The sequence below is a fragment of the Ochotona curzoniae genome, unplaced genomic scaffold, assembly GCF_017591425.1.
Source record: "Ochotona curzoniae isolate NIBS_2020 unplaced genomic scaffold, NIBS_Ocur_1.0 scaffold_4683, whole genome shotgun sequence".
In the NCBI taxonomy this organism is placed as follows: Eukaryota; Metazoa; Chordata; class Mammalia; order Lagomorpha; family Ochotonidae; genus Ochotona; species Ochotona curzoniae.
This window is the reverse complement of record NW_024467121.1, coordinates 2,602,958-2,627,948: the sequence shown is the minus strand read 5'-3', so window position 1 is coordinate 2,627,948 and position 24,991 is coordinate 2,602,958. Positions and strand designations below refer to the sequence as shown.

Sequence of the window (24,991 nt, the reverse complement as noted above, 5' to 3'; positions counted from 1 at the left end):
TGACTATCAACTCTCCAGAAGGAGCTTCCCATGCATGCAGGAGTCATGCAGAAAAGGGTTCCCAGTCACAGAGTTCAAACCTCATTAGTGTGTGGAAGCAGTTGGATCTGAACCTTGACGGAACAGCAGGGGAAACTCTGGGTCACAGGACAGAAGTGATGTCCACAGAACTGCCTGGAATTAGCTCAGAACTTGTAACCTTCTAAAATGAACATGAAGTCTTTCTGCTTTATAAAATGGAGCCTGTGCTAAAGGAGATACATTGGGTCCTTCTGAGCTGGGATTTTAGTGAGTTCTGTAAAATTCTCCATAAAGAAAAGGTCAATGTGAGTACCATAAACAGTGTTCATGGATGCCAATATAACCCAGTCCCTTTTGTGATTCCAGAGTGTAGAGCAACTGAACAGTGTCCTTCTTTGAAAGTGCACTTTTGCCTGTCACCTCCAAAAAAGCCCCTGCCCCCCGCTGTCAGCCAGAGCATCGTTGCTCAAGGCACCGACTGCACCCAGCTCCCAGGGCCAGCCTGTTGCCAAGGGGGCATCTGAAAAGAAGGGCAATTTCATTTTGTTCACAGTGTGGGGTTAGGAGCATCTGTCTGGCGGGTCTGCAGTGTTGAAAGTGAAAAGACTGACGTCACACCCATTGTGCAGGAATACAGGGTGGAGGCCTTCTGTGCCTCTTGGTAACCACGTGTGGAGCTGAGAAAGGCCAGCAGTGACCTTTGCATGCTGACCACATAGGTAGTTGTTCTGTTCCGTGTGTGCCTATTTATGGGACCTTTCTGGTTGTCAGCAGCGCCTCCTGCACCATACAATGGAAAGATAATGGCGTGAGGCTTACTCCACAGAGCGCTTCTGAGGCTTAATTGAAGAATATTTTTAACCCATTATCAAGAGCATTAGGAGGAAATGTTCAAAGAGTCTTGATGCAGTTCTTTCCAATGGAGGAAAATAGATACCCAGATAAGCCAATTACAACTTTATATAGTAATCCGTCTTTATTTTCGATCCATTCCTCTTAGCAGAACAAAGAGTCTTGTCTTCACTCTGGGGACAGGGGCAGGAGGAACCATTGCCTTACAAATGGTTACTCCCCCGAGGAGCCTGGACATGAACATGGAGCAGCATGTGTATAGAACAGGATGACATTGAATAGACCACCAGAATAAGGTTTTCAGAATGATATTCACCTTGCCTGCCAGCCTGTCATCAGACACAGAAATCTGATTGGAAGATATTTAAAGGCAACATGATGTGAAAGTGGCTGTGTGAAGTGAAGGAATGGGCTTTTCTTACGTCATTAATTTTGGATTCTTTCTGTCTTTCCCCTGAGCAGGTATGTACTTATCCTTTCAAACATGGAAGGGATTATTTTTAAAGGATTGCTGACAAATGTTCTCAAAATTATTATCATCACAACTAGCTTCTCACTCTGTTATGAATTGCAGTCAGATTTAATCTTCTCACAAAAGTAGTTAATGTCATCATGTGTTTGATTTCTTCAGAGGTTTTCCTTTTAATTTTAAAATGGCAAGGAGAAAAAGTGAATGTTTTCTTTAGTTAAAATGATTCTTATGAACTGACATGAACTATAAAGGGTATTTCATTGATTGAAGCTTATAAGTTCCTTTGTTTTAAATAGAAAATAAATTTCAATAACATTTAATTAATTGGTCTTTCCAATATTTTGATATCTTCAATTTTGATTAATATAAAGAGAATAATTTCATGGCTTTCACAGAAACCTCCATGTTTCCTTCATTTTTCCTTTAGTTTTTGTAATAACATAGCCAGTATATAATAAGTTTAATGCACTGCCAACCATAATGTTCAACAACTGAAAAGAGAATCATTCAGCAAAAGTGCAATGAGAGTTAAAAATCATAAGCTATCCATCTGATTCTTATACATTTTTGTATCCTATGTTAATTATGACATACAGAGATTTGTGATGTGGGAATGACTTACTTCACAAAACATAATGATTCCGATTGTATCCATTTTGTTGCAAAAGAAAAATTTTCATTTCGTTTTTATGGCTAAATAGTAATCCATTGTGTGTATTTACCACATTTTATTTATCTGCTCAATGGTTGATACACACCATGGTTGATTCAAATTTTAGATATATTGTACTGAGCTTCTACAAACAAATAACTGGTTTCAATTCTTTTGAATAAATTCCCAGGTATGAAATGGATGGGTCATATGGTAGATTTTTTTTTTCGGGTTTCTAAGGACTCTTCATACTGTTTTCCATAATGGTTGTACTAATTTGCATTCCCACCAACAATGTATTAGGGTACCTTTTTCTGTACATCCTCACCAAGATTTATTATTATTATTTTTATTATTATTATTTTTTTATTGGAAAGGCAGATATACAGAGAGGAGAGACAGAGAGGAAGATCTTCCGTCCAGTAATTCACTCCCCAAGTGAGCACAATGGCCGATGCTATGCTGATCCAAAGCCAGGAGCCTCTTCCGGGTCTCCCACATGGGTACAGGATCCCAAGGCTTTGGGCCGTCCTCGACTGCTTTCCTGGGCCACAGGCAGGGAGCTGGATGGGAAGCAGGGCTGCCAGGATAGAACCGGCGCCCATATGGGATCCCGGGTGTGCAAGGCAAGGACCTTAACCATTTGCACCACCGTGCCAGGCCCTATTATTATTTTGTAACTTTGCATGGTCGCCACACTGACTAGGGAGAGGTGAGATCTCATTGTAGTTTTTATTTACATTTCTGTGATAGCTCATGATCCTGAGTATTGTTTTCATGTGTCTGTTGAACATTTGTATTTCATCCTTTGAAAAATGCCTATTCATGTCCTTTGTCTATTTCTTAACTGAACTATTTATTTTGTAATTGTTAATTTTCTTGAGCTTTTCATATGTCCTGAATCATGATTATTTTTAAACATTTTTTTATTATTATTTTAGATGGTGTTTACATAATTGCTCAGGGTAGGAAGTCTTCAGGTTAGGGAAGGTGGGTGCTATCACTGTTTCTGGATTTTCTGTTTCTTCTTCCTATTTCTGAGGAGAGGGGGAAGATAAAGGGAGAAGCCATACCCAACCTTCTGTCCTGAGGAACCTGCCAGGATGGGGAACAGCCACCTGAAAACCACCCAGAGTCCCGATGTGTCACATGCTCTGAGGGTTCTGCCAAGTGGTTTCAATAGTTCTGAAATGCGTTCTGTTGATCTCACCAATCTATAGATGAGGAAACGCTTACAGTGTCCACTGGCTGACACAGTTGACATTAGAGTCTCCATGCTCCAGGATGCTAGCTGTCATCCTTTGGCTGGGGTAGTTGTCCAACCTATGACTATTTTGAATGATACTTTCTCAGCTATTGTATTTTTTATACATACAAATGGCAATAGCTTTTGTGTGTGGTCTTTTAAAGCTTTATTTCGGAAGGGGGTTTTCCGAGGACAAAGGAATTTTCTGGTCCCCAGGTGTCTGGTTTTGGGGACAAAAGACCAGAGAGGTGCCAGGCATAGGACATTCCAGGCCTTAGGCATATGTGTATTACTTCCTCCTACCCTCCTTTCAATGATAAGAGATCAGCCTGAGGCCCTCCCACACAATGGCCGGAGATAATGGCTGACACTTCAGGTGGGGAATTGATATGCTAATAGCACCCTTATCCCTAGGAGGAAATGTGCTCTGGTGAATCTAAGACATGGTGGGGAAATTCCCTTTTATATAAAAAATGACTTGGGGACCCAGAGTACCCTAACTACTACCCAGTCTAACTCCTCTCACACTACTATAGATACCATGGACACATGAACTAAAATGATCATGAACATACTTGATCTTATATCTGATCAATGTTGTATCACATGGTCAAGTGTTAAAGATTAACTTTTGGTCCAAATGTTGTAATTTACACAAAAGTTGTTATATCAAAGCTCTTCCTGCCCACTTCTTTGACCAACTAACAGTCTTTGAAAGGCATTTATAAAAACAGAAAGATGATCATTTCTCGGGTGTGTGGACAAAATTAGAAAACACAGAGTGATAGTTTGAGAAGATGGCACATTCTAAAAGCCTTCTGATATAGAATCAATTATTACTCCTTTTACACTCTTTCCCCCCAAGCCCTTTAACCAAACAATAGGATGCCAATGAGTCCCATTAGACCAGGTGCTTTTAGCCACAGGCCCATTTCCTGTTACTGCTCAGCTTAAGGAGTGCTAATCAACTTCCTAGCCCACAAGTGCATTGTGAAAAATTTAGGAGATTAAAGGAATCTTCCATCTGCAAATAAGCGAATGTTAATTTGAAATCAAGACTGTGGCTTAGGAGACTAGAACACTCCAGTAGTCGTGCCTGGAAGAGAGGTGTTAACAGCTCTGCACTCAGAATCCTCAAAGATTCAGAAAATGTTACGTTACCATTTAAAAACTATCAGGTGCATAACAGTGTAGTCCAAAAGGCACCAAATGGATTGGCATAAACCAGAATTTGTAAAACTTAACCGAAACAGTAACAACAGAATAAAGTCTATGCCTTATAGCAGTGGGATGTGGGATTACTGAATATAGCAAAAAATGTATGTGAAATACATCAATGAAGACATTGGGTAAGGAATATGTTAGTTATTTAAAAGAATGGTAGAGTTCTAGTTCTAGGTCATACGATATTAAGATACTTTACACGCAGCTAATTCTCGCAACCTGGTTCTTTACCGTGAGCTGAAAACACCAGACCCAACGACATATCTTAGGAGGTTTATTCCAGCGGGGCAGGAAAAGGGGAAGGGGAAGAGCGGGGAAGGGAGGTAAGAAGGAGGAGAGAGAGAGGAAGAGCAGGGGAGAGGAACCAAGAAGAGAGGGAGAACCGCACCTGGGGGCCTTTTTTGTCTGCCAGGTGTGGGGGGCGGGGATTCGGAGGGATTGAGGTCAAGGCCCCAGGGGATTGGTGCCTGCAGGTGAATGCCTGGGGATGATTGGTGAGTGGGCGGGGTTGGGGAAGGGGCTGGGAGATTGGGGGTGGGATTCTCAGGTGGAATGCCAGGTTACATCTGATTGGTGGATGGCTGGACTGGCGCGGATTCCGTGAGCTGTGAGGAAGAAGAAATGGCGCAGGGTCCAGGGTGGGATATTGGAATAAGTCCTTACAGAATAAGTAATCTGCTCCAGCCTGCAGAGCCAGTAACGTGGACACGGAGAGGGTCTGTGGATGAAGCACGGACAGGAGACCAGTGATGGTGGAAGTCTCTCCAAAGCCTCCCTTTATTACTCCTTTTACACTCTTTCCCCCCAAGCCCTTTAACCAAACAATAGGATGCCAATGAGTCCCATTAGACCAGGTGCTTTTAGCCACAAGCCCATTTCCTGTTACTGCTCAGCTTAAGGAGTGCTAATCAACTTCCTAGCCCACAACAGTATCCTCAAAAAAAAAAAAAAATTCCAGAAATAGCTGAAAAGAAAAAAAGCCAAAGAGAATTAGAAGAAATGAAAAATATAGTCTTTGCAATTAAAAATCTCAATGGATTGAGTAAGCAATGCATTACACACTACTGAAGAGAGAGTGAATGGAATGGAAAATTATGAAACTGATTATGAAACTGTTTCATACTCTGTATGAAACACAGAGACACAAGAGGGTAAGACATGGGTGACAGAATGGAGAGGTCCAACACATGTCTGCGTGGAATTCCAGAATGCCAAAATATTGAAAACATGAGATGTCAAGAACTGTGAAAGCTGAAAGTTTCTTCTACAGCCAAGCAAATAAGTCAGCTTGCCACAGTTTTCAGGAATGATGTGAAGATACCAGGCTCTTGGGTCAGACCCAGAGAACGGCTTAGTTACAGCACAACAAGCAGCATGAGGTTTATTTTCCGATGGTTCCTTCTGGTCTTCAAGTCCCATGAGGGTGATGCAGGATGGCCCCAACAGATATTGGGCATGGTGAGTTTGAGTCATGCCAAAAGAGACCTGATCTCAGGAATCCCAAATATTTTTAAAGATTTATTTTATTTTTAATAGAAAGTCAGATATACAATGAGGAAGATCTTCCATCTGCTGATTCACTCCCCAAGTGGCCACAATGGCTGGAGTTGAGCCAATCAGAAGCCAGGAGCCAGAAGCCTCTTCTGGGTCTCCAGTGCAAGTGCAGGATCCCAAGTATTTGGGTCATCCTCTACTGCTTTCCCAGGCCACAAGCAAGGAGCTGGATGGGAAGTGGGGCCGCTATGACACAAACCAGCAGCCATAAGGATCCTGGTGTACAAGACGAGGACTTTAACCACCAGGCGACCGCGCTGTGCCCAATAAATATATATATTTTAAATGTTCATTCTCATCAAAAGATACCATTAACAATGTGAAGAGAAAAAGCCCAGAATCGTGAAAAATAACCTACAGCACATATATTCCCCTAACATTCATTGCAAAGTCTCAGGGAGACAACCTCAGCCTAGCTTGTCTTGAGTTGTGTCAGACAGGAGGAGAAGATAATGAAGATAATTTAGCACAGTATTTCTCTGTTTTTCTTAACCACACCACATTATTTTTAAACCAGATTGTTCTCTAATAAAACCTGGCTCTACAGTTTTAAGGTTAAAGAACTGCCTGCAGAGTAAAAGCCACTATATAGCCAATATATATTTTTTAAATCCTAACCCCAAGTTCAGATAATAAGAGAACTTTGAGGAATAACTCTGTAAACATACATTGCGCATGTTTCATTTCATTTATAACTCATGTTGACAGACATAGATAATGAAAAGTGCACAGTGATTGGAAATAGACCACTGTCATTCCCTGTGTCAGAAGAGAAATCATGCCACAGAACCCTGGTACCCAACTTGAAGAATCTCCCAGAGGGTCCTGTCGCACCTGGTTGTAGACCAGTGGGAAGAGACCAGGGGTACTCAGAAGACAGAAGTGAACAATTCTTTATTCTGAACTCTGAGTTTATGCAAGCACAAGTTCTACTCTAGAGAGATACAACCTCTGGGGCTGGTGTTTTGATGTAGCAAATTAAGCCGGCATTCCGTAGGGCACCAGTAAAGTCCCAGCTGCTCCACTTGCAATCCAGTTCACTACTATTACACCTGGGAAAGCAGCAGCAGCAAATGTTGCAGCCATTTAGGGAGTGAACTAGCAGATGAAGGATCTCTCTGTCTCTTTCTCGTAGTCTTTCTCTTTGTAATTCTTTAAATAAATCTTTAATTAAAAATAAGATCTAACTTAGAACAGTTCTTTAGTTGGGTATGATAAAGCTGTGTGGAACAGCAAAGCATAAAACCTAAGAATCTAATGTAGGACAACTACATTGCAATACATTTCTTACCACATTTCTTAATGCTTGAACTAAAAATTAGATAGTCAAGTTATCTAAATAACTGGGAAATCGTAGAAGAAGTACTATCACCTGTTAGTATCCACAGGATAAAACATTTAATGTTTATAAATAACAAATGCTATGTAAAACCTCGTTTTATGTTGCTGAGAAAATAATGACAAGAAAAAAATCTGTCTGTGTTCAGTAGAAATGTGAGGTTGGTTGAATCTAGCTATTTGGGGACTCACGGGTACAAAGGCCATCCATGCTGGAATTTCCCATTTGAGAGTGAGATCGCCCAGCTTGGGTCTGAATACTTGTCAAGCTTTCTGGCAGCCGAATAGGTCTGAATCGATATTTCTGGCTGGAAGTCACGTAACCTCCATGAGAGATTAATGTGGTTGCTGTTGGACTCTGTTCTCTATCAGCTAAGTATGTGCACTTGTCATTCATATTTTGTTTTCACCTTGTTACAGCAGAATCTGCAGAATAAAGAACCAGTTTTCTGAGCATGCAAAGCCAAGTCATATTTGCCTATTCTCAGAATTTAAGAACAGTGTTTTTCCTTGAAGCCCAGTTTGGGTGGAGGCTTTGATGCGTGTGGTCTGTAAAACATTATTGACAGCTATCAAATTGCCTCCCAGTTGGTTTCTGTTGATTATTAATTTTTAGGCTTAAATAGTACAAGAAATATGAACTTTTAAAAGTTAAGTGATATGTTGCTAAAGTTTTGAAGGCCAGCTGTATAATATTTTGTACTTTCATTAAAGCCACCTCATCTTTGCATCACGTAAATGTGCTTACAGAAATATATTATTTTACAGACTGTCATCTCAGTTTTACCTCTGTTAATGGAAATATTTGTTTATGTGTTTGCTTGTGTGTGCTTGGTTGCTCCAAGATGCCCAATGAAAAGGAATTCTGAAGCTACCTAAAAGGTGTTTGCTTAAATGCATCACTTTTTTACAGTTTAATTCTGCAGCCACTGGCTGAACCTTTAAGTCAAAATGGAATTCTTTAGCTGATGCTCTCTTTGTTTTGTTTGTGAGGTAATCCTCATAACAAACACACAGGCAGAGAAAATTTAATCTCATTTTTCATGGCAACAACTGGAGGCAGTTGTATGTCCCATAATATGAAAATGAGTAAATAAACAATGATGCAACAAAATGATTGAATGCATTACCATCTTTTAACGTTGTGTTGTAGAAGACAGTTTAAAGATGTTGGGAATTTTCATAGCATTTTGTCAATTTAAAAAGCATACCAATTATCTATACTTAAATGCAAATTTATATAGGAAAAAAGATCTTTTGAAAATGACCTCCAATATTAGTGGCTTAAGTGATAGCATTGTGTGTGGGATTTGTTCTTTCATTATTCCTTCTAGTACTTGGGAATTTTGTTTAATTTTGAATTAATTATTTTTATTCAACAACATGTAAGTGTTGATAAATACCTTTTTTGAAACAATATAAAAGTGAAGTAATAAAATTTCATATTAGGAAACTATCAAGAATTTATGCTCATACTTTTATTACTATTCAATATAATTTTAGAATTATTAATTATATGCATTATGGCATATACATGTGCAAAATTATATTTATTATTTATTCTTATTGAACACCATCTTCTTTGCCCAATCCTTATAAATACTTTCATAGTCTTTGCCAATGTAAAAATCCGCAAATTGGGGCTTTGATTGCCTGAGGTCTTTGTCATCAGTAATGCAGCCAGATGGTGCAGGGCCCAGGTTTGAACCTGAATGTGCCTCAGGCCCAAACCTTGGCCTTAAGAACCATTGCTTCCTGTCTTTTACTTTTTTTTCATTATTGAGGTTATACATTTACCATAGTTTTGCCTTTACCTACTTCTGTTTTTCATTGTGGAACAAGTTCAGAAATTTCATTTGAGAAAAAAAAAATCTTAAGGATTATCACAATTAAATGGAAACATGTGGTTCACACTTAGGCCAGCACCTCAAATATCCACGAAGTAATTACATACTAGATTATATATTACACATTTTATTGAATAATATAACACACACTTATCTATTTAGGGAGGATGATGAACACTTGGACTATTGCAAATGGGTACAATTATTTCATATGAGCGTGTGTGTGTGTGTGTGTGTGTGTGTGTGTGTGTAAAATAAGTGCCATGAACCAAATATGGCAAACTGTTTAGTTTCTTCCTCCAGAAATCTATTAACATTTTGATCCTCAGAATCTCACAACAAATGCATGATAATTACTGCAACACAGTTCTCATTCAGATCTCAGATTAACATGATACTAATACAAAGAGAACAGATTCAGTGTAGTTCATAGTTCATGTTTTAAAGTCACACCCTCTAACTCTTAGCAAGTGGAATTGCTAGACAGAATGTGGACAGGGTCATATTAATGCAGAATCTTTACTTGTGGGTTTAGGAATGTGTGGGGTCGCTATGCAAAGCTGGCTTCCTGGCACACCCCAAGGTCACACTGGGTAGTGCAGAACTTCTGTGAAGTTCCTTTTATTTTTTTAAAGCTTTATTTATTTTTATTACAAATTCAGATATATACAGAGAGGAGGAGAGACAGAGAGGAAGATCTTCCGTCTGATGATTCACTCCCCAAGCTGCTGCAACAGGTGGAGCTGCACCGATCCGAAGCCAGGAGCCAGGAGCACTTCCGGGTCTCCAACATGGGTCACAAGGCTTTGGGCCATCCTCAAGTGCTTTCTCAGGCCACAAGCAAGGAGCTGGATGGGAAGTGGGGCCGCCAGGATTACAACTGGTGCTCATATGGGATCCTGGTGCGTTCAAGGCGAGGACTTTAGCCACTAGGCCACCACGCTGGGCCTGTAAAATTCATTTTTAAGTACCATCTTTTGTCGCGCCCACGACTCCTATTGTCCCGCAATAAGAGGTCTTCTGCGGTAGTCTTTATTGTGCACACCAAGATGAGGAAGAGGAAAGGGCCCCGACCCCAGCAGGCTGCCTGCTCTTATGTGCTGACCGGCTCCGCCCTTGCCGATGATAGGTTAGTGTCATGATCACGCAGGGTCCTGGGCGACCGAATTTGCCAGTCCCCAGTGTTCACGTGCCGGCCATGAGTCGGTCATGCCATGGTTCACTGCACGTGCGCTGGGTGCCTGTGCAGTACTACGAAAGCTATGTGACTCTCCACCAGGCACCAAGGTGTGGCTTCTCCGGCCGGCGCCATTTTGGGTATGGCATGTGGCCAGTGCATATGGATGCGGCTGGCAACAATCTTTCTCTCCACAGTTTTTATGATTTTCAAAATGCAGCTCCTGGTTATTAATTCACAGGCAATATAGTCTGATCAGCAAATCTATCTCCAACTCTCCGAAACCAACCAAAACTAACTTCAGCCTGTAGGACCTAACTAGTCCAGCTTTTTAGGCCCCAAGTTATTTTCAGAGCCAAATATCAAAGAATGAATGAATACCTAAGAAAAAACTTCCTGGATTCGGCATGATAGCATAGTGGTTAAGGTCTTCACCTTGAACATGCCAGGATCCCATATGGGCACTGATTCTAATTCCGGCGGCCCTGCTTCCCGTCCAGCTCCCTGCTTGTGGCCTGGGAAAACAGTGAAGGATGGCCCAAAGCCTTGGGACCCTGCACTGCGTGTGGGAGACCCAGTAGAGGCTCCTGGCTTCGGATTAGCTCAGCTCCAGCCATTGCAGCCACTTGGGGAGTGAATCATCAGACGGAAGATCTTCCTTTCTGTCTCTCCTCCTCTATGTATATCTGACTTTCCAATAAAAATAAATAAATCTTTGAAAAAAAGAAAGAAAAAAATTTGAATTCACATACTACACGACTGCATATTTCTGTACATCTGTGCTCAGTGGCCTGTGTAGGGGTGAAGAGGGAAGGCCCGTTTACCGCAGTGTGAAGCTTACAGGCCTTCTTATTTTATGTGTTACACAAGGTACACATGGAGTATTGTTTGCGAGAATTGTGTAGGAGTCGTGGAAAGCTGTTTGTCTCCTCGCTTTCTGTTAAGTCGTGTATCTTTAGGTGCATCGTTGGACTGCTGTGTTCTTTCATCAGCTTTCAAATGGGGAAACTGTTAATAGCTTTTACTGTGAACACCAAGGCTTGCTTATTAGTGGATGATGTGTCAGAGTCAACAAATACGAGGCCCACTTCTTTCCTTCTTCACTTGCCCCCAAGAGAACTATTTGAGCTTTTGCAAAGGTAGGGTTTTGTTTTTGTTTTGTTTTTTTTTTTTTGGTTTGGATTTTTTTGTTGCTTTTTTTAAATTTTATCTTCTTCTTTTTTTTTTTTGTAACAATAATTCGAACCATGGTTTGTCTTCTGTTATTTTTCTTCTCTAGATATTTTACCTCTCTCTTTTACTTTTTTTTTTTTTCGTTAAGAAACAATCCTGTGCAATTATGCAGTGGCTGTGGCCCCAATAGCGCAGCAGGCAGGGTGGGCTACAGCTTGTGAAGGCCACAGCCCTATGAGATTGCTGCTCCAAGTCCTAGCTGCTCCACTTCTGGTCCAGCTTCCTCTGATGCGTTCTGGCAGACAGCCGGTGACGACCTGAGTCCCTGCCACCCACATGAGAACCGGATGGAGTTTTGTGTTCCCGGCTTGAGCCTGCCTCTGCCCTGGCTTCTGTGGGTCCTCAGGGATGTGAACCAGCAGATGGACAATCCCTGCTCTCGCTCTCTTGTTCATCCTCTCCATTGCTCTACCTTTCAAGTAGATGAAAATCAACAAATGTTTTTAAAAGAAAATTGTTAACTTTGCATCTGATGCATAAAAATAAACTTTCTGTAGTTGAATTGTAGTTTACATTACAGCCACAGACTGTGTGTCTGTCTCTGTGAGGCTAAAACACTCCAGCCAACATGCACCACAATCCTGTCATCACAGCTTGGTAAGTTTGCCTGTGAATGGCTCCTTTCTCCAGATTCTTACCTGATTCCCTTGCCTTGGGGCAGACAGATCATCTCTTCATGTTAGTGATGCCTATAGCTTCAGAACAGACTTTCTGAATTAGCCCTCTATTACCAGTACTATATATATATATATATATTTTTTTTTTGAATGGAAGACAGTTTGCTTGTCTTCTGAATGAATTTTCATCATTCCTCTTTTTTCTTTTGACGTCACTCTTGCAGTTTCCAGCTGGAGCTTAGCATCACTGGGTCTGCCCGAAGAGATCATTCTTAGGTGTTTAGGATCCTATCTAAGACATGTTTTAGTATCACCAGTGAAATGTATCCTGCAGTATCTGACGCCTGCCAACACCCAGAATTCGCATAGTTTTCATATGCATAAGTGCATTCTCCTAGAAATCTCCTAAAATCTAATAAAAGTCTGCCTTATTGCTAGCTTAGAAAACTCAGCTTGACAGCCAAGCAGGCATTTCTTTGAAGTGGAAATAAATATCTTGTTTGTTTGTTTTATTTGTTTTCCTCCTGATAAATATATGAGTCTTGATAGCTCAAAATGATATCTTGTATTTTAAATCAATGATGTGCTATTTTGTGCAGGCTTCTGTAAATAGCCATAAGTTAAGCATCTACACTATTATTGAGAGTTTTCAGCCATCACTGTACAATGCTCCATGAATCAATCCTAAAACAGTACTTTTAGAGTAGTGTTCCCAGTGAGTTTTACTTCTTGGAACTGTGTCCCCAAGCACCTCACGTGTGCCGGTCCCACCTTTGCCTGTGTATTTACACCTCTTCGATTTTGCTTTAGGAGCAGCAAAAGCAAACTGTCACTATCTGCTGTAAATTGAAGCTTTTAATAACTATGTCTGTTCTACAACATTTGTCAGCTTTGAATATTCTGTCAGGAGAAAATAAAAATAGCAGGGGAACTCGGCAGCAGTGACACTGGGAATTTATATGCTTATGCTAAGGGAAGGTAAAAAACGTAATCCTGAAGGATGAGCATTTGGCATTTTTCCTTCAAATAATGTAAATTTGAACTGGCTCCTTCTTTGTTGCATTCTGGATGGACAGTTGGCAAAATAAGTGAATGAATAAGTTTCATCATTAAATACGGAATAGCTTCCAACCCAGAAAGAAAAGAATAAAAAAGTTACTTCAGACCATTGATCCAATCATGTATGCCTTGTTTGACATCAACTTGAAAAATAAGTTTTATAAATACATAACAAGAAACATGATGGCTCGGTAGTAAAACCTTGGATGCATCTAGTCTTTAAATTTTTAAGCTATCCCATAGTAAAAATTCATGTGCAGAAGATCGTCTTGGATATGTGACAATAAAAAATTAATTTATCTAATAAAAATGATCCAACTAAATCAAATCTAATAAATTCCATAATCCACATTTTGTTCATAAATTGCATGTATTGGCTATAAATATTGGAAACATGAATGAAATATATATGATAAACTCTCTGCTTCTCTTTGGAGGTTAAAAATATAAAGTTATTCAGCACTCCTGGGTAATGTTGACTTCCATGTTGTTCATTTACACCCATGGCTTTACCATCCTGTGTCTTTGCTTTGCTTACTTGTAAGATACCTTATCATCGTCCTTATCAATAACAGTGGCCATCAATGGAGGACTCACTACAAGTATGTGTGATAAACATTATTAATAGGTGAGCACTGTTTTTAGTAGGAGGAAAAGCAGTGGTAAGGTACGCTTGGCTTTGCTGCTGTAAAGTCTTCATTTAAACTTGTATTGTAACCAGAAAGGGGTCCGTGAGACCGCAGCAGCCTGCTTATTCCCTTGCCAGCCTTTTCACGTGCTTGCAATTACAAGGCATTTTAAAAATAACCAGAGGGAACTGAGGGGCTGGCCCCTGCTTTTACGGATTGCATATGCATGCATGTTTCCATTTTGTAATACAGTTATTCTATTGTTTTAGAATGAGCCTGAGGGAAAGAGTAAATTAATTATTAGTAAAATTAATAGGATAATTACATATGTGTAATTTTATGGAGCACACTGTATCCACATCTGTAAGTGATGAATGACTCAAGCTAAACCTTTCTTTGGAGGGAATGGAATTTGAACAGATGTAAATGGCAAGATATGTTTTGTTTTACTTTCTTAAACAAATGTCTTAGTACAGTATTAAGTCCTATTTTTTGATGGCAATAAATTGAGAATTTACTTTATCACTGAGCATGAATGGGTTTATAATTTTCCATATGTAAATCCCCTTATGTGTCGAAAATTAATATTTCAGACAACATTAAAGGAGTGCTTCCAGTGAAACTGGGACATTAATCACACATTCATGATTGACAAAGTAGCTGTTCTTTACCGCAAAGAATTCAGTTCTGCTTTGTCTACTTGCTAGAGAAAAAAAATCACTTGGCTGTGAAGAGTGTAATCGGGCAGATGGCAGATGACAATTCTGCTCTTTGGCGTTATCCCTCTCCTGATTTGTGAGATAGTAGTAATAAAGCATTCGAGTTTATTTTTTTTCCTTTCTTAGTGCACCTTCCATCTAGAAAAGTTAACTTTTTTTGTATTCTTTTTTTAGTAACTGCGATTTTAAGTACCTTTTAGGATTTGCAAAACTGTGTCTTTTAGGTACAATATTTCTTTAAAGCCCTGATAAGATTCTCCCCCCTTTGAATGTGCTTTTTCTTTTTAATTGTATTAATTGCCTTGGATAAATAAGTTATCCCAGCTGTTTGGATCCAGAGGAAGTAAGATGCATATCTCAGAGAAGGAGACAAATTTAATTCTTGGTTTTTATACATGCTGAATCTGTGTCTTTGTGTTTCAGAAGGACCACTTTCTAATCTTTGTTTTTGGTTCAGTGTTTGCATTACTTGGGAATAAATGGCAGTGAAAAAAACCTTTTTAAGTTAAAGCTCCATTATGGCTCAAAAAAACAAATTAAAAATAAAGATGAGATCATTTCAATCTTTGATTAAGCCAGTTCATAAATTCCCATGGTTTTGTTTTTAAAGGAATATTTAAATGGGTTTTCCATACTATTTAAAACTCTCAAAACAGAATCATTTTATAAGAGATCTAGTAGAAAGAAGAAAATTAATATATGACATAAGTCTTTCTGTTAAATAAATGAAATCTTAAAGTCATCTGCCATAACTTATGCTTTAATGTATTGGGACTTGTGCTAATTATTAACATTTTCAGTCCACTGTGACTTGTATTTTAGTTAGGTTAAGCAAAGCTAGCAATTAAAAAACAAACAGTATTTTTGTTTTCAGTAGTAAAGTATGAACTGCAGAAACTATTTGTTCTAATTCTTCTGAATATATTCCAGGTACATTTAATTCGCTGGCAAGCAATGTTTTAAGGATAAGAGCAAAAATATGAATTTCCCATTTAATTTTTGAAAAAAAAATAATTTTACCAACCCACTTGCCTCCCTCCATCACCATTGTCCCTTTCTGCTTCCTCAAAGGATTGATCAAGTTGGCTGATGTTAGGTTTCAGCTGCTATGCCCATGTCTATAGTGTGGACGTTTGGGATGAGCTTTTGTAGTAGGGGATTCAACTCAAAAGATGACAGCAACCTCCTTTCTTGTCTCACACCAAAGAATTTTCATGTGGACAAATGTAGTATGCAAGCAAGATTTATTTAGGAAAGAGAGCTCCTGCGGAAGGGACCGGAGAGGGCTCCAAGAGAGGAGAAGACCCGAGGAAATGGTGGATGTGGTGTCTTTCATGCACCATCTGTGGGAGGGGGACAAAGGGGAGAGAGAGAGAAGAAAAGGAGGGGGGAGGATCTTATTTGCTTCGGACAGCAATGTCCCGCACTTTGTTCTGGACAGAATGGACATCATGAAGATGTGTCTGGTGGCTTCCTCCTCCCATCCTGATTAACTGAAATAACATTTACTCTGAGATGGGGGTTGCTTTAGGCTATGTCCTTATTCTTGTCATGGCAACCACTCCAAGAGATAGGAATTGATGTGTTCATCCTGTCTCTTGCTCTCCCTCAAGGGGCCAGTGGGAGAGGCCAGGGAGAACCTGCTCTTGAAAGGGTGTGCAGTGGGGAGAAGCAAGGTTTTATATGTTACAAAGCAACTTCACCAGGAACTAGAGACTCTGACTGCCTGTTGTCCTGTCTGACTCCTCACACTTTGACACAAGGTCACAGGCAATGTGAAGGAGAAAAGCATGAACTGTGTGTCCAGAGTCAGCTATTCGCACCAGAGAATTCACATTCCCCAACCCTGACTGATGTAACTGTCTTTAAATGGCCTTAATTTCACCAGAATCATCAGTGCGTGTGTAACTGAAAGAAGAGGAGCTGAGGGTGCATGATTCCAAGAGACTTTCTGGGAAGTTGAACGCAGTTTAGTGGCTGTCCGCATTCCTGCTGTGTGCCAAGATTAGTCAGACATTACATAGCACATGAAGTCATGGCTTCAGTTTTGCAAAGTTTTGTTGAAATACAATTTGCCCATTCACAGTGGTTAACTTTGTAGCTTCTCATACAGTCCAGAGTTAGTGTCTATCACCACAGTCAATTGCAGAGAAATTTTTGTTACCCCTAAAGAGAATCCTATGACTGTTAACATCATTCCAATCCCTTTCCTCTGCCAGCCACTAAAAAACTTTCTCTTCCTGTGTGCACTGCACATTGCACACAGATGGTGTCACACAGTATGTTGTCCTGTGTGACAGGCCTCTTGCATTTAATTTCATGTATTCAGTGCTCCAGCCGTGTTGTTGAATATATAGTAGTGTTTCATTCCTTTTGTGGTCAAACGTTATACCTTTATATAATTTTATCTTATTCTGTGTCTCTTTTCGTGAATTGATAGTTGTTGGATAGTTTCTTCCTTTCTGCCTGTTATGAATAATGCTGCTATGATTTGCATAAAAGTTTTCTTGAGTGGGTCCAGGAGTAACATTTCTCATGCAATAACTTGTTGCATAACTTTTTGAGAACTTGCCAGATTGTCTTACAGAGCTCCTGTTACTATTTTGTATTCCCATCAGCAGTGTCCAACAGTTCCAGTATCCTGACCAAAACATGTTAGGGTCTGACGTTTCTGATCGTAACCATTTTACTGCATATGGGATTATTATTATGGTGTAGACTTGAATTTCCCTAAAGGCTGTGATCTTTTTCATGTTCTTACTCATGTATCATGTGTGAATGGCTTGTTACAATGCCTTACAAACTAATCTACCCTCCTAGCGTGTCTTCGTGTCTTCGGGACTACTACTCTAAATACGTTGTTATTCACATGTGCCACATGTATAGTAACCCTGGAACCTGGAAGGAGCTTTACCCTGCCTCCAGGGCATCCAGGTGGGAAGAAGAGAACAAATGTAATAAGGTATTTAGGGAAGCTGTGATGATGTATGTGCAGAGAGCAGGGAGAGACAAAGGATGAATGGGTTTGCTTCTGCTGGAGAAATGGATTTGATCAGGGAAAGAAGAGTCAGAAGGGAAGTCATGGTTGGTCTGTAAACAGTTATATTCCAGCCACCCAACCTAGAAGAGGATGTAAGAGGAAAAGACAGGGCTCCAGACATAGGGACCTGGTAGGAGCCTTGATTTGTGACAGGAGGATTTTAGACCACAGGGTGTTTTTTTTTTTCTTTTTTAAAAAAAGGTAGTTTACGTGTGTATACATATATACATGTACTTGCAGACATATGTATACATGTCTCCATATATGTGTGTATACATATAGTGTACACATACATACATATATATATTCTGCCCTTTAAGTATATATATATTTGTGTGTGTATATATATATATATATATTTGTGTGTATGTGCAATAGAGAGCTCTTCTATATGCTGGACCACACCCCAAATTGCTTCAATGGTCAGAACTGAAACAGACTAATCTAGAAGCCTGAAATTCCATCCGGGCCTCCCACATTGGCAGCAGGAGCCCAGGTAGTGGGCTGTTACCTGCTGCCTTCCTAGGTGAACTAGCAGGAAGTCAGATCAGAAACAGAGAAGCTGAGATTTGAGCCACTGCCTATGTAGGGTGCCAAACCCACTGTGCCACAGCATGTACCCCAGGCTGTGGTTTAACATAGCATTCCTGATCTCATGTCTTTCTCTGATTAAACCAAACTGCGGATCAGGTTTTTAAACAGCAGGTGAAATAGAGCAGCAATCATAATGTAAGTGACTGAGAGCTGTACCCCTTTGGTCCAGAAACTACTTTTCTTGCTGTTGCTTCTGTTGTGGTTGTGGTTTCTGCTTTTGAACACTTACAAGAAGTCCTTCAAGTTTAAGTCTGAAAATTTTTTTTTCTTAAAGGATTTACTTTTAGTTGAAAGGTAATTACAAAGAGAAGGATAAACAGAGAAAGAGAGAGAGAGAGAGAGAGAGAGATTTTCTGTCCTCTGATTCATCCCCCAAAGGGCCACAGTGGCCAGAGTTTAGCTAAACCCAAACCAGGAGTCAGGAAGCCTCCTCTGGGTCTTCCTCAAGGATCCCGAGACTCATGGACTTGAGCCGTTTCCTGTTGATTTCCAAGGTCATAAGTGGGAAATTGAATCAGAAGTGAAGAACCCAGGGCTCGAACTATCACCCAGATGGGATCCCGACACTGCAGCAAGAGGATTAGCTTGTTATGCCACAGCTCTGCCCCTCCCCCCAATAAAAATAATTTTTTAGACAAAAAATAATCTATAATCTCTCTGAAGCTATCTTCAGTGACTCTCCGTGTCTTTTTTATCCAAGAAAGAATTTTCTTTTTAAAAAGTTATATTGTTTGCCTATGATAAAATGTTTGAGTGTTCAAGTTTTTATTATTATTGCTTTTCACTTTTTTCTCCTGGTATCTTTATGATGGTTTTGGAGGAAATGATCAGCTTCTGTGAAGCATGCAAATGAAGCTACCTCACATACTAAATCTCACCTCGGGCACTCGTGTCTTTTGCACTCTCCACGATAGTCTTTAAAAGATGTGCAGGCGAAGTGACTTCTGACAGCCTTGGCTAGCCTAAATCCTTATTTATGTTGACTAAATTTGCAACTCTGACATGATGCTTTAGAAAGCCATATAAAATTATTTTCCTCTAGGTTGTAGCTTTGATGGCCCCAGGAGAAGTGGATCTGTATCTTGATACCTCTGCAACCATTCCAGCATCATTTCTCCTCTCTGCCCGCCTGCCCCCCACACCCCGATATACGCGGAGGGATGCAAAGAGAGCAGGGCCATCACGTGTTGACTCATAGCTTCTTTGGTTTTATTGTCTTTCAGATGAAATTAGATTAGGAATGCCAAGTGGTCTGGGCTGCCGTTTTGGAAAAAATAGGCTCTTCCAGAAATGCCACGAAGTAATTAAAGCTCCATCCTTTTTACTGGTATTTTCTGAAATGTAGCTTTAACCTATCATACTGCATATTTTTGCCTATGAAACTCAGTTTTATTAATACTATTGAGAACGGCTTTATCCTTGGCTCCTCCTACTACCAATATTACTATACTGGTCTCCATAAATATCCCATTTCTTCTTTCTGCCAGCACATTTAACTTGCAAAAACACAAAGTTGCCCTAGGCATGGCAGTTAATGCTACAGTCTTGGGCACTCACAGAACCTGGTCCCCATCTTGCAGTAGCCACTTTTATCTAAAAGACCCTGAGAGGTGCTTTGAACTCTTTCTGAAATCTCATGTTCCTCTTCTGTCCTGCATAAAAATCTGTGATGTGATTCCTGGGAAGGAAAGGCCAGGAGAGCCCACAGTCCCCCGAGGTCCGACACGTGGTGTGAACACCAGTCACCTGTCTAGTCATCACTGGCTCAGTGCCTGTGGCTCCTCTGTGAGGAACAGATCTAAAGGACCATTAGCCCAGCAGGGAACAGTTTTTTGCTGGGGTGATGACTCATTTTGCAAACATGCACTCTCCGCACAAGAGAAAGTTATCGCCACTTGGGTATACAGTGGTAGTTGAGTTGCTGATTATAATTATCATCATAATACCCAGCTTATGGTTATTTGGGGCTTGCTTGGTGTCAGGCAAAGCCCTAGGAGTTGTGCTTTCTGATGCAACCTTATCAACACTTTGAGGCACCTGCTTTAGGGATCTCTTACACAAATATAAAAACTGAGGTGCAGAAAATTTAACTAAATGTCCCAGGGTTACTTAATGGGAATGATATCAGGATACATAACTGTGGACCATTATGCACATTAATCATTTTGTATTTCTCCTTAAAAAAAGAGAGTTTTATTTATTTATATTGGAAAGACAGATTCATAAAGAGAAGGAAAGATGGAAACAAAGATCTTCCATCCAGTTGTTCACTCTCCAGAAGGCTGCAATGGCTGCAGCTGAGCTGATCCAAAGCCAGAAGCCAGGAGCTTCTGGGACCCCAGGCAGGGGCAGGGTCCCCAGAACTTGGACCATCCTCTACTTTTTTTTCAGGCCATAAGCGGGGAACTGATGGGAAGTGGAGCAGCTAGGAAATGAGCCGTGCCTGTATGGGATCTTGGCACTTGCAAGGGGAAGATTAGACAATTCTTGCTAGGCAACTTTGTATTTCCTAAGTGAAAGTAAATAATAAATAAATGACATGGAAGTTGTTTGTGATTTAACTCTTGGAAAAAGGCACAGTGTCTTAACAAAGAGATCAGCATATATTCAGCTTAATATTTTATATAATATATAATTCATGTAACATACTTTAAGCAGTGCATTTATTATAATGAATGAAGCTTTTGTCCACAAAGTACTCAGCTAACCTACAAATTCTTTAATGTATGAGTATGATTTACATACTGAAAATAATTTTTACTTTTTCAAGTCTCTAGAAATCCAGAGCCATCTTTTTTAGGTGTACGTGTGCACACGCGGGGCTACTGGGCCTCATTTTTAAGGCAGTAATGGCATTTGCCTTCTCAGTAACGGATCACATCTGCTATCCTTTTCTATAAATCATCATTGATGTGCCTGACATTGTCCAGACAAATCTGTACAATCCTCATGGCTGGGCATTACTGGACTGACTTCTCCTGCCAGATCCTGATTGCTAAATAAAGCAGTTCTGTACAGATTCATAACTGTCTTTCAAGATAGCGGCTCCGCTCAGCCAGGCTGCTTTGTAAATCCTTTTCTGATGAAGATATTGATCACCTTTTTTTCTTGTCTCCTGAGTAAATAAGCAGTTATCAAGTGAGACTTTACCTTTTCACCTCTGAGAAGTCATATTTTAGTGATTAACATTGATCAATTATTTTAGTTTGGGCTAATTAAAGAATAAGCGTGAAATGTTACCATGTGTAATTTATACTCCAGTAAATGCGACTTTGGAAATGTACAGGAAAGCATAAATGTGGGAAATCAAGAGACTGACCAAAAATTATATGCAAATTTAATATACAAGAGTTTGTTCTTTGTAGTAATTACTCTGCTGGGAATAGGAATAAGTTTGGTGCTTTTAAGTAATTACTTTTATTCAGGCTTCTTTTAGGGAATGTATTTGTAACTAGTTGAGAATGTTATAAACTGGATTTCCAAAGTAATGCTCTAATTTTACATAACATTGATAGTCCTCCTAAGCCAAGAATAATATGTAGCTACCATATGAAAATGTGCCATTCTGGACATAATTAATGGCAGGAAAATTTGAGATGAAGTGAAGTGTCTCTTCTCAGCATGCAGCGGTCTATGAAAATCTCTAATGGAAAAGCTTAGTAGGGACTACGCTCTACTGCTGATAACAGATTGCTGCTGCAAGCCGGAGTCCAGTGTCCACGGCCGCCAAGCCGGAGTTCAGTGTCCACGGCCGCCAAGCCGGAGTCCAGTGTCCACGGCCGCCAAGGCGGAGTCCAGTGTGCAAGGCCGCCAAGGCGGAGTCCAGTGTCCACGGCCGCCAAGGCGGAGTCCAGTGTGCAAGGCCGCCAAGCCGGAGTTCAGTGTCCACGGCCGCCAAGGCGGAGTCCAGTGTGCAAGGCCGCCTCTGGTGCAGTTACAGTCAAGGCACCTTGTGTGCATCTTCCAGAGCAGCACATTTCTTTTCCTCCAGCATCCCTGGATGCCATGCCCCTTGTTCCTCTCAACCCTAGCACCCCCACTCACCTGCCTTGCTGCATCTCACTGCTCTTTAGCAGCTTTATTAAGAGACAGTGAATACCAGTATTCTTCTCAATCACCAGGTAATAACATTAGATGACAATGAAACTCAAGAAAATTAGACTGAGATTAGATTGTCACCTCTTATCAATGCCATGTCTGTTTCCATATCCAAGAAAATTCAAGAGTGGAGCGTTTTTTTTTTTGTAAGCCAGTAATACCAGCTTTCCAAGACTTGGCTGTATTTTGATTGTGAGCATGGAAGGCTGTCACAGAGGGCACTTGTCACATGCAGAGCAGTTAGTTAGCTAGAGACCAGATGACCAGGATGTGGACCCTGCTGCCTCCTGTATCACATGGCCCAGGTTTCTGATCTTTCACTCTGCTCAGAGCTCACCTGCCTATCAAAACGCTGAACTTCCCCACTCTTTTTCCCGAATAGGTTGTCAGTCTGTTGCTGATAGGTGTAGACATGAGGGAATACCTCCTATGAGCTGTAGCATTAGTTTAAGGATCATTCGACCATTTACAACAAAACGGTCCAAGCTAGAGACCATTATGCTCAGCAAAACATCCCAGTCCTCAAAGGACAAATATCTTATGTTCTCTCTAATATAAGGTAATTTTCAGACAGAATACAAGATTAATACATATACAGATAAGTGTCTAGAGGAACTGTATAAGGGAGACTCACATACCAAGAAGTGAAAATGCAATACAGTATCCATCTCTACTCCTGAGTAAAAGATGGATTCCCACTGAGACTGTTAAATATATCTTGATAATAGAATGCTGGACTTTATTGTCTATGCCTACAATGTCAGGACACACTAAAAGAATGATGAACTTGTGACTGTTGTGGAAGCACCATACTATTGTAATAATAGAGGGAGAAAGAGCGGGGTGAAAGAAAGTGGGACAGGTGGAAGGGAAATCCCTAAGCCCTTAGAACTGTATCATGAAAAATAAAAACTAAGAAAAAGAATTATTCAGACCTGAGGAGAGCAGCCACACTCCAGAAATGAGGGTCTGATGGTTATGATGGGAATTAGGCCTAAGAATTTCAGAGCATGATACACTGGTGGACTGCCCTAAGGCCTTGGTATAATCATTTACAGCAACCAATAGCACATACAGGCATGGCTCTCTGGGATGTGTGTGTGTGTGTGTGTGTTCCCAAACATGCTTAGAGAAATAAACTTTTTAAGTTGGTAGAAGATGGCCCTATTGATGCTTCTCTTTAGAGTCAAACTTTCATGGTGGCACTGACAGGAAGGATGCTAAGTCTTCTTGCCTGACGTTAATGCTGTGAAAGTACCTGATGCTCAACTCCATTCATCTAGGCAACAGCGCCAATTGAGCACTTGCTTGAAAAGAACATCTGGTACCTAAGGTATTTTCTGTATCCATGTGAGACTTCAGTGCAGCAGGAAGACATCCCCAATACAGATAATCCTGTGAGTGCATCCATAGTAAAGACACTGGTAAGTTTGATAAATGAAAGCTTGTGGCAGTGGACCTAACAGCCAGATGAAACTCTGAAAGAGACAGGAGCTAACCAGATGAAGAAATGGGACAGTGACAGCATCTAGGAGCAAACCTGGGAAGTGTTGGCAGTGGAGAAAGACACATATACCTAGACCCTTTGGCTGCAGGGTGTGAAGTCCTTGTGACAAATTGACCATGTTTATGGTAAAGAGATTGGGTATTAGGTAAAGGCCATCTTACTGCAGGCCTAGTAGCCAATATGAAGGACTTTTCTGTAGTCTTAAGTGAGGAGGGCCAGATTTGCATTTTGAAAAGATCAAATATTGTGTGTGTGGAATGGAATGAAATGAAAAGACCTCTTGCTGGACAATTGCTGGGGTTGGGTCAGAGACAGTGTTAGCTTAGACCAGAAGAGTCATGAGGAGGTTAACAGAGTTATTTAGAGAGAGAATTTGGCCTTAACTGTTGTTTACATAGAAGGAACAGTGAAATGTGAAGGGTTGTATGTAGGAGTTGTATTGCCACTGCTAGCAAGGTAAATACAGGGAAAAGTGTAATTCAGCATTCCTAAAACCAACGTTCAGTGCATTCTGCATTCTGCCCTTCTCTGTTCCTCCCACCTCTTTCTCCTATTCCCTTTTCCTCTCTGTCGCTCCTGATGCCCCAACCTTCTCCTTCAACTCAGGCAGAAAGCCTGGGTGTTTGTAAAGAAACTCTGGTCCATACCTTTGCAACCCGTGCTGGATCAGTTCCCATTAACATGAAATGGGGAGCTGATCTTAGACTTTGCTAAAATATATTGTCTCGTTTATATTAAAAGCATACAGCTTTGGAGCACTTATTTTAAACTCACTGGTGAAATAAAACATGATCTGGCTAGGTTGTTTCTAGGTGCTAAACTGAGTGTCCACATGAATTGCAGTGTTGCTGTAAATATTTCCAGGCCCAGGCAGGTAAATGCAATAGGAAAAACCCGAACGAACTCTTAGGATGCCAATATTGTCACTGAGTCTCCATGCAGAATGAAGTTGTTTGACAAAGTGTTTCCCTGGTGATTTGGCTGCAGATGAAAATGTCTTCGGCAATAAAATTTCGTGCTTGAGTCTCAGCTCTGTGCACTCATCAGTCAGTAAATGACATATCAAGGATCTTTTTTGCTGTATTAGTTAGTGTGTTGGCAGAAATGTGGGA

The 24,991-nt window shown here is 40.5% G+C and overlaps 1 protein-coding gene across 3 annotated transcripts in view; it reads left to right on the top strand.

Moving 5' to 3' along the window:
• Positions 1-24,991, top strand: part of RSU1 (Ras suppressor protein 1) — a 190,862-nt gene that overhangs the window by 122,299 nt on the left and 43,572 nt on the right. For 2 of the 3 annotated variants that reach the window (XM_040967801.1, XM_040967802.1), the window contains one exon: positions 1,022-1,319. The exons of the other annotated variant lie outside the window; for it this stretch is intronic. In XM_040967801.1, coding sequence (XP_040823735.1) covers positions 1,022-1,145 — 124 coding nt within the window. In that variant the 3' untranslated portion in view covers positions 1,146-1,319. Of the gene's footprint in view, positions 1-1,021; positions 1,320-24,991 lie in introns of those variants that run through there. 3 annotated transcript variants of the gene reach the window in all.